The sequence below is a fragment of the Eurytemora carolleeae genome, unplaced genomic scaffold (genome assembly GCF_000591075.1).
Source record: "Eurytemora carolleeae unplaced genomic scaffold, Eaff_2.0 scaffold133, whole genome shotgun sequence".
NCBI lineage: Eukaryota > Metazoa > Arthropoda > Copepoda > Calanoida > Temoridae > Eurytemora > Eurytemora carolleeae.
The window spans coordinates 234,688-245,190 of record NW_019396188.1 but is presented as its reverse complement, the minus strand read 5'-3'; the positions used below and the strand labels follow the sequence as shown (position 1 = coordinate 245,190).

Sequence of the window (10,503 nt, the reverse complement as noted above, 5' to 3'; positions counted from 1 at the left end):
TTTCCCCCGCCACTCTTTAATCCTTCCTAAACCCTAATTGATGGTATAGTGTGAATAACACTAAAGCTGAAAACTATTTGTCTCATGATTTGCATTTTAAATAATTATCTTAAATAAAATTCACAGGGTCATAGATAAAATAGACATGGTTGCCAGTCATAGAATACAAAAGAAATTTTACGGTTCTGAGAACCCTGTAAGACCAATATTGATTTGTCACAAAAAAAGTAACAATTTCTTAACATGCAAAAATATCTTCGTCGTCTGGACTTTTAGGTTTTGGTTCTCTAATTTATTTTTTTACCAGTTTTAGCTCTGTTATTTAGTTTTCACACTAGCAATTTGAGTTACCTTTTTTTCTTTGCTATTTTTGTTTTAACAATGCTTCATCATTCTGCCATTTTGATTTTTATTCTCCATTTTGAATTGACAATTTCCCGCCATTTTCAGTCTGAAATATTTCAGCTGTTCAGCACGAGAGAGCACCGCGTTCTTTATCCAAAAGAACCGGTTTTCTAAATGATGCATACTCCTCAACCCCTCTCCTCCCCCATCTTCTACCACCACTCCATGGCTACTATCCAACCCTCCAGATGAAAACTGCGTTTCCAACTCTATTCTCTCATCCACCTTCCATTCATCCTTCCCTTCACTCCTCCTCCTTCTCCTCCTCTTTCTCCTCATCCATGGCCTTTCAGGACTCCTTCAGATTGTCTGCCCCAAGGATCATCACATCGTTGGCCAACAGGTATCATTATCAACTCTGTAATCATTTCGCACCAAGTTGCAAAAAAAATACTTCTAAAAACTACCTCCTGAATATTATTTATTCTTTTTCTGCAGATCATATGGTGGACTTGACGCCATGGATAGGATGAGGATGAAAATGAATTTTGAGAATCAAGTTGAAGTCCAGGATCAGAACCAGGAACAGAGTGCCCAAGACTCCAACACCGCTGAAACGAAATGTAATATTTTAAAACGAGACAAAAATAAAATAAGTTTTTTCTTATCACTTTGTGTTTAGATGACGACTGTAAGGAAGAAAACTTGAAAATAAAGAACTATGATTTATCTCCTGTCCCCACCTCCCCTCACCATCCNATGATGATGATGATGATGATGATGATGATGATGATGATGATGATGATGATGATGATGATGATGATGATGATGATGATGATGATGATGATGATGATGATGATGATGATGATGATGATGATGATGATGATGATGATGATGATGATGATGATGATGATGATGATGATGATGATGATGATGATGATGATGATGATGATGATGATGATGATGATGATGATGATGATGATGATGATGATGATGATGATGATGATGATGATGATGATGATGATGATGATGATGATGATGATGATGATGATGATGATGATGATGATGATGATGATGATGATGATGATGATGATGATGATGATGATGATGATGATGATGATGATGATGATGATGATGATGATGATGATGATGATGATGATGATGATGATGATGATGATGATGATGATGATGATGATGATGATGATGATGATGATGATGATGATGATGATGATGATGATGATGATGATGATGATGATGATGATGATGATGATGATGATGATGATGATGATGATGATGATGATGATGATGATGATGATGATGATGATGATGATGATGATGATGATGATGATGATGATGATGATGATGATGATGATGATGATGATGATGATGATGATGATGATGATGATGATGATGATGATGATGATGATGATGATGATGATGATGATGATGATGATGATGATGATGATGATGATGATGATGATGATGATGATGATGATGATGATGATGATGATGATGATGATGATGATGATGATGATGATGATGATGATGATGATGATGATGATGATGATGATGATGATGATGATGATGATGATGATGATGATGATGATGATGATGATGATGATGATGATGATGATGATGATGATGATGATGATGATGATGATGATGATGATGATGATGATGATGATGATGATGATGATGATGAAGATGATGATGATGATGATGATGATGATGAAGATGAAGATGATGATGATGATGATGATGATGATGATGATGAGGATGATGATGATGATGATACTATACAGGATGAATTGCTCCGGGAGTGTGAAGATGACAGTCTAGTAAATCAACTAAGTGAATTGGTTGATATTCTAGTCAGACTTTCTCAACTCAGGTAGACAATATTAACTATCAACTATCAACTATCAAATATCATAATTATTTTTTTATCATAAAAAAAAGAATACGGACCTGTATTAGTTAATAATAATTTAATTATCAAAAATAGAACGAATATTTTTTTGTATAGATTTCCTATTACAGACACAGCCTAAAGTAAAATTATAACTGAGCAGTACAGTACACCCCCTCCTTTTATTTCACCTTGACAGTTCCTTTATATAATTTCTACTCTTTCAAATCAATATTGTTGTATTAGATCTTATAAGTAAACTTGTTACATGAGAAGTAAACTTGTTACATAAGAAGTACGTAAACTTGTTACATAAGAAGTAAACTTGTTACATGAGAAGTAAACTTGTTAAATTGGGAGTAAACTTGTTACATAAGGAATAACTGCGTTACATGGGGAGTAAACTTGTTACATAAGGAATAACTGTGTTACATGGGGAGTAAACTTGTTACATAAGGAATAAATGTGTTACATGGGGAGTAAACTTGTTACATAATGAATAACTGTGTTACATGGGGAGCACACTTGTTACATAAAGTATAACTGTTTTACATAGGGAGTAAACTTGTTACATAAGGAATAACTATGTAACATGAGGAGTAAACTTGTTACATAAGGAATAACTGTGTTACATAGGGAGTAAACTTGTTACATAAGGAATAACTGTGTTACATGGGGAGTAAACTTGTTACATATGGAATAACTGTGTTATATGAGGTCTAAACTTATTACATGTGGAGTAAACTTGTTTTAGGGGGAGTAAGCTTGCTACATGGGGAGTGCACAATTGTTACATTAGGAGTAACCTTGTTACATGCGGAGTAAAGTTCGGAAACATCGAAAAAAAATTATAAAATGTCGTCTTGACAATTTTTCAATGGTTTTCATACATTTCTACTATTATGCCTAAATCTCAGTAATTGTTAAAATAAATGAATAGCCATGATTTATGCGGGAACAGTTTTAAAGAGCTATAGTCAAGAAACTAAACATCGTTATTATCAGTAGGTATAGAAAACAACATTTAATAAATTCTTTCGATGTTCTGGGTTAAACTGGAGTTAACTTGTTTCTTCAATCCAATGTATGTATTCTAGATTGGATCCTACTGAGTAAACTTGTTTAGAAGCTCTTGTACTGTTTAACCCTATATATGTATTCTAGATTGGATCCTACTGAGTAAACTTGTTTAGAAGCTCTTGTACTGTTTAACCCTATATATGTATTCTAGATTAGATCCTACTGAGTACTCTTGTTTAAAAGCTCTTGTACTGTTTAAACCTATATATGTATTCTAGATTAGATCCTACTGAGTACACTTGTTTAAAAGCTCTTGTACTGTTTAACCCTATATATGTATTCTAGATTGGATTCTACTGAGTACACTTGTTTAAAAGCTCTTGTACTGTTTAACCCTATATATGTATTCTAGATTAGATCCTACTGAGTACACTTGTTTAAAAGCTCTTGTACTGTTTAAACCTGAACTAAATGGATTAAAACAACAGCTTCAGGTAAAACAATTATTTTGAATTTTCTATTCCTGAATTAGTTTCACGTCACTGTTACTTTTCTTGTATAATAAACGTTGATGAAAAGATTGCTGTCACTAAAAACATGAAATTATCTTCCCACAGAATATTTTTGAACCATTCTCAGAATTAAACAGTTCTGCCGGTGGTACTGTCAATTTCAAAAGAATTAAAATATAGTTAATATGTTCTTAAACAAAAAATTCATTCGCTAAACTATTTTGAAATTATAACTTGTTTTCATGATCAATCTTTAGATTTGAAACTTAAAGAGACTGTAAGCGTAATTTCAAGTGACCCTCCATGCAAAGATGGCAATGACTTACGCATTTCTTGCTTAAAGGAAACAATGGACAACTTCACAGAAATAAACACTTTTCGAGTTGGGCATTGCTATCTTAGCATTGAGGGTCACTTAAATTTGCCCGTACAGTCCCTTTAAACAGCATTTAATTTAGGTCGAAGTACTTCAGGATCAAACCCATTTAATGCTCCAGGTAATCTATCTATCTATCTATCTATCTATCTATCTATCTATCTATCTATCTATCTATCTATCTATCTTCTATCTATTAGGATTATTGCTCTGCTAAGCCACCTCCAGCGAATAAAGTCCGGTTTGGTCGTCTTCTGCTGACCCTGCCTTGTATAACCTTTTTCCAAAGCAGTGTACTGGAAACTCTATTCTTCAGGAACAGATTCAAACTTGTTCAACCTAAAACAAATTTTTTGAAAAAGAATATTGTTATATCAAAAAGTAGTTTAGAACATAAGACAGCATAGAGTACAATATTATGAATGGCTCCTTACAAGTTTAAATTTTTGACAATTTGTTTTGGGTAACAGAATTAGATTAAAATTGAACAGTGGGTCACATAAAACTTTGAAATAAGAAGACGACCTATAAGAAATATTATGTGTGCAAAGCAAATGGTTTTATTAGAGTATTTAAAATAAACTTCTTAAGTCAAATGGTTCTGTGTACTCTGCGTAATTGCAATGTACAAGGTAACCCATGCGAAACAAAAAAAATAAGAGATCCCTCTAAGATCGCCTTTTTTAGTCTTTAAAATAGTTCAAGTCTTGATTTTGCAAATACAATTTTTGAAAATACTTTTTGCCCTGGCATTTGTGTAATGTGGGCCGTCATATACCTTCAGAACTACCGGAGATTTAAGTCGGTAAAAAAATAATTGCGAGGATGCCTAGATGTCGTCTTTTCAAGATTCAGAGGTTTTTCGTTCACAAAAACCCTGAGGAAGAAGCCCAAAGGAGTTACGCGCATGCGGCGTAAAACAGACTTTCTCTCTTGAGAATGCGTGTACCTACTTTTGGCTTCTGCCTCTGGGTTATTCTGTACGAAAAACCATTAAATAACTCCAAAATCTTGAAAAAACGACATCTGGTGTTTGTTGGTTATTGTTAATTAGTCATGTTATTCTGTAACTTGCATAATATTTTGTGAGAGAAAATTGAAGAAAAAAACAATAGTTTGGTCTGCTTGGTTTCAGGCGAACCCTGGGTAATATCAACGTCGAGAAGGTTATTGTTGATCTGTCCCAGGTATTTTTATAAAAACTTTTCTAGAATAGTATGTTCGATTCACAACGGTGCTTTGTAAATTATTTGACAGAATACACTGCGGACTAAGATGTGCTCGCTCTCACGCAAAATTCAAGCAGTATTTTTCCAATTACTCCTTTGAAAATTGTATATATCTAGGACTACAAAAAATTATAAGTGAGTTTGTGAGGTAAAACTTTAAAATGGCGTTGCAACACTTTAAAGTCCAGGCTTTGTAAAAATTTGATGACTAACATTCAGAGTTGTCTAGATCTCCGTGAATATATAAAATGAAAATATTATGAGCAAACTTTAAAGGGACCGTTCACTTATTTGGGTAATTCCGGGGTAAACTAAACAGCCTATTCGCTGTTGATTAGTATTCGTCTTACTTTTCAAAGAAAACTGTGGCCGGAGAAAAAACCGATTTTTCGTTCAGAATTCGAGCTCAAAGGTATGGTACCTTTGTCATGTTGATGTTTTTGTCAATATGTTGTGAATTAAGCGAAATAAGTGAACGGTCCCTTAAACCTTTATCTAGGATTTCCTCTGGATCAATGATAAATATTAAAAACCTTGGAAAATATTCTGTCATTAATTCTTCACAACTTTAGCAAAGGTCTTTACAGAACCAAATAATACGGAAGAAGTTGGAAATCCTTCTGTTAGCAAAAGTGAATTTATGCTGCAAAGACAATGAAGGATTTAGCAGAATTCACAATATCTTAATGTACAAACGACAATTGTTATTCATATCTAGATTTAACACGTAAAACCCCTTTTAATATAGAATGAATAATAATTTTTATATGCTGATATTTTTAATCTTATTAACGTACATTTCCCGATATAAATTTGTAAATTTTCTTTGAACGCACCCATACAATTAAGTTTATGGATCTAAAGTTATTTAAGCTAATCGAAAACTGAACTGTTAACATACGCTACCATTTCAACTTCATGGGTAAAATCGCACCTAAATTATAAACAAAATAGCTCGTTGTGATTTGGGTTGAATAATGTCAACTTATTTACAGTTTATTGATGATTAAGTTTAATTTTATATTTCAGGCCTAGAAGATCTTATATCCATGGTCAGAGGAAGTCTAACACAAGGTTATAATGCAAGGAAAGTTATTTAGAGGTGTAAGCATCTTTTGTACTGCAGTGTACATGAGATCCATCTTTCACATAAAAAATCAATGAAATATTCTGGTCATAGAAAACTATTATGTGAATTATCAAAATTATCAAAATTCAATGCTTTTAACCTCCTCGGATACTAAACACTAATGCATCTATTCTTGTTTATAAATTCCGCCCAGAGAGAACTGGTTTTAATATATACGCAGAGTATACGCAACTGCATTTAACTTTCCTTGAATTATAACCTTGATCCAACATAAGTCCATGGTTTCATATTTATTTTAAACTTACAATTTAATTCACTGTAATTTAAGGTCTTTTAATGTAATTCAATGCATTCTCTCCTTGAAAACCCTACTCCTAGAAAGAATGAAATATGGAAAGTTTTTTATTCATTTATTTGTTTAATATAGCTTTGTTTATATTATGTAAACATATTTGTATTCAACAATGCATACAGCTGAATTTCAAAAAATCTCGCCGCAAACTTTATTTTTGCAACTTGATTGAGCAAACCTTCAATATTTTAAACCAGTGTCTAAATTTAAAGAATTTAAGCCACGTCTCAAATCATCCCAAAAACGGTTTCAATTGAGCGCCGCCGGCTTAAATCTTAAAAAACTTTATACAAATTTAAGTGGAACCAACCATATTTTAGCAACGGCTTAAATTTAAACCGCCGCTCAAATTCTTTAAATTCGGCCACTGATTAATTTTAATAAGTCCGGTGAAACCATTTTTTCTTTATTAGTGACTTGTTCAGCATAATGACGGTATTTTCAAATAATTCTGTTTTGACAAAAAATAATAATAACCATCCTACAGTGAGTGCCATTAAACTATGGAATAGGAAGACGACCCTTAGACTCAAATTTGNCCCCTGTGATTTAAAACTTACGTGAAGTGCAAAAACAAGTCTATTTATTACAGCATTCAATGATAATGTAACAATTAATAATTAATGTATAATTTAGTAACATTTCATGTTTCTCGTGATTATATCAAATAAACAATTATTATAAATAATCAAGTATTTACATGTATATTGTATATAGATATATATATAAGAAAATAATAAATGATGTACAGTGAGAACCATGGAAGAGGAAACCGATATTTTTATATTGTTCTAAAGCAAATAGTTTCTTACAATATTAGGACATTTGCTGTATCTAGTGTTAAGTGAACTATTAATCTATTCATTTAAATTATAACTTGAGTCTAAAAGTCGTCTTCGTATTCTACACCTTTATAGGTCCATCCTATCTTCACTTTACACGGTATAACTTTGGGGAAATTAGCGATCTTGGAGTCTTAGAAAAAGTCACAGTAAAATATGATATTTTATATGATAACTATTTACAACACTATCATATTATATGATAACTATTTACACAACACTATCATATTATATGATAACTATTTACAACACTATCATATTATATGATAACTATTTACAACACTATCATATTATATGATAACTATTTACAACACTATCATATTATATGATAACTATTTAAAACAACTTCATTTTGGTTCGCAATGTATAAAGTCCAAAATTCTAAAAGACATCGTGCCAAAATATACAGCTACGTCAATAATCAAATTTACCATTAAGTTAGCATGATTGATAAAAGAATCTGTTTAAAGGGAGTGAGCTAAGAATGTAGTATTGTGGAGACATTTTTAAGGATTCATTTGAGACATATACAAGTTTTAATGATGCATAATTACTGAGTTTGAGCGCAAAGTCGACTTTCAAAATCATCCATTTGGTTGGTTACGTTATGAGAATCTATTATATTAAACTTAAATTGTTAAACAACGACGACAAAAATGTAACAGAAATTCGACAGTAAACTAATTAACATAATCAACATAGAAAATAAATAATCTTATTCAGTTATTAGTTTCTGTAATGTCTCATTGTTCAAAAACATTTTCTGGAAATTTTATTGAAAAGACGACATTTGAAGAATTTGTAGAAATCTGCGAACAAATTCGCGAAGAATAAGAAATTCAATATAATGATGAAAAAGAAAAAATTGATTCTAACATTGATTTATTGACAAACTTCTATTGAGGAATATGTTCCTAAACATCTAGTTAGTTTACTGTAGAATTTATGTTACATTTTTTGTCGTTGTAATCTAATAGTTTTTAAAAAATCGATTTTCAAAACATAAACCGATTTTCAAAACATAACCACCCAAATGGAGGATTTCGAAAGTCGACTTTGCGCTCAAACTCAGTAATTATATGCATTGTTAAAATGTTTTATTTGTGTCAAATGAATGCTAAAAAATGTCTCCACAATACTACATTCTAAGTTTAACTACCATACATTGCCGGTCACTCCCTTTAAACTTAACAATAATTTTCGATATTAACCCCGCTTTCCAAATAACAAAATGCAAAAAGACGTGCGAGATCCTTTTAAATTTAAAGTTTTACATTCGGGTTTAAACATCTTTTATCACTTTTATGTTAATTTTTATCTTTTAAAAAATACATTTTCTTTTGAGACAGAATGGAAAATTTGGAAATAAGTACGAAGAAATGTGGAATTGCATATTGTTAAAGCATATGGTTAAGACTCGTAATTGGACTTCAGGGGGGTTTTTACACCTTTAAACACCTGGGAGGAGCCGGGAGGGGAAATTTCAGAAAACTTTAGAAGAGGAAATCGATATTTTTATGTTGTTATAAAGCAAATAGTTTTTCACAATATTGGGACATTTGCTGTATCTAGTGTTAATTGGACTATTAATCATATTCATTTTCACAATCTTGGAGTCTTAGAAAAATTCACGCCCCAGTATTGAAATATAAAATATGACATTTTATTTGATAACTATTTACAACACTATTATTTTGGTACACAATGTATAAAGTCCAAAATTCTGAATTACATCGTGCCAAAATATACAGCTAATTCTATAATCAAATTTACCATTAAGTAAGGTATTCAATCGGAATTCCGTTGCACGAAATTGCTCGGGTTGCGCGCAATGGTTGCTTCCGCTTGCGCCATTACATTGAGCGCTATTGCGCTATAATTGCGAAAAAGGAAGTAATTAAATATTCGCAAAATTGCGCGAAATTGCGTGCAACGGAATTGCTTTTCCATTTAAAAATCAATAATTTTAATTTTTAACTTACAAGTTTATGCAACAGATACAAAAATGAAAATATCTCTGTAGATTTCAAATTTTTAAGTTTCTTGTACGCCAAAAAATGTAACAGAAATTTGACAGTAAACTTATTAGTTGTTTAGGAACAGGTTGAGAAATTAAAAATTAACTCTCATCATCGAAAATAAATAATCTTATTCAGTTATAAGTTTCTGTAATGTCTCATTGTTCACAAACATTTTCTGTAGATTTTCTGTAATTTTTATTGAAAAGACGACATTTGAAGAATTTGTAGAAATCTGCGAACAAATTCGTGAAGAATAAGAAATTCAATATAATGATGAAAAAGAAAAAATTGATTCTGACATTAATTTATTGACAAATTTCTATTGAGAAATATGTTCCTAAACATCTAGTTAGTTTACTGTAGAATTTATGTTACATTTTTTGTCGTTGTAATCTAATAGTTTTTTTTAAATCGATTTTCAAATCATGACCACCCAAATGGATGATTTCGAAAGTTGACTTTGCGCTCAAACTCAGTAATTATATGCATTATAAAAATGTTTTAAACGTGTCAAATAAATGCTAAAAATGTCTCCACAATACTACATTTTAAGTTTAACTACCGTACATTGCCGGTCACTCCCTTTAAACTTAACAATAATTTTCGATATTAACCCCGCTTTCCAAATAACAAAAGGCAAAAAACGTGAGAGAACCTTTTAAATTTTAAGTTTTACATTCGGGCTTAAACATCTTTTATCACTTTTATGTTAATTTTATCTTTTAAAAAATACATTTTCTTTATGAAAAAAGTACGGAGAAATGTGGAAGTTCATAATGTTAAAGCATATGGTTAAGACTCGTAATT

The 10,503-nt window shown here is 31.4% G+C and overlaps 1 protein-coding gene across 1 annotated transcript in view; it reads left to right on the top strand.

Annotated features, from left to right (window-relative positions):
• Nucleotides 1-6,464, top strand: part of LOC111697645 (nuclear receptor subfamily 2 group C member 2) — a 13,818-nt gene extending 7,354 nt beyond the window's left edge. The window contains exons 6-14 of the mRNA XM_023467717.1: nucleotides 466-748; nucleotides 844-968; nucleotides 1,028-1,125; nucleotides 2,121-2,236; nucleotides 3,687-3,768; nucleotides 4,245-4,283; nucleotides 4,363-4,478; nucleotides 5,298-5,349; nucleotides 6,421-6,464. Of these exons, the coding sequence (XP_023323485.1) occupies nucleotides 466-748; nucleotides 844-968; nucleotides 1,028-1,125; nucleotides 2,121-2,236; nucleotides 3,687-3,768; nucleotides 4,245-4,283; nucleotides 4,363-4,478; nucleotides 5,298-5,349; nucleotides 6,421-6,426 (917 nt within the window). The 3' untranslated portion in view covers nucleotides 6,427-6,464. The remainder of the gene's footprint in view (nucleotides 1-465; nucleotides 749-843; nucleotides 969-1,027; nucleotides 1,126-2,120; nucleotides 2,237-3,686; nucleotides 3,769-4,244; nucleotides 4,284-4,362; nucleotides 4,479-5,297; nucleotides 5,350-6,420) is intronic.
• The last annotated feature ends 4,039 nt before the right edge of the window (nucleotides 6,465-10,503 follow it).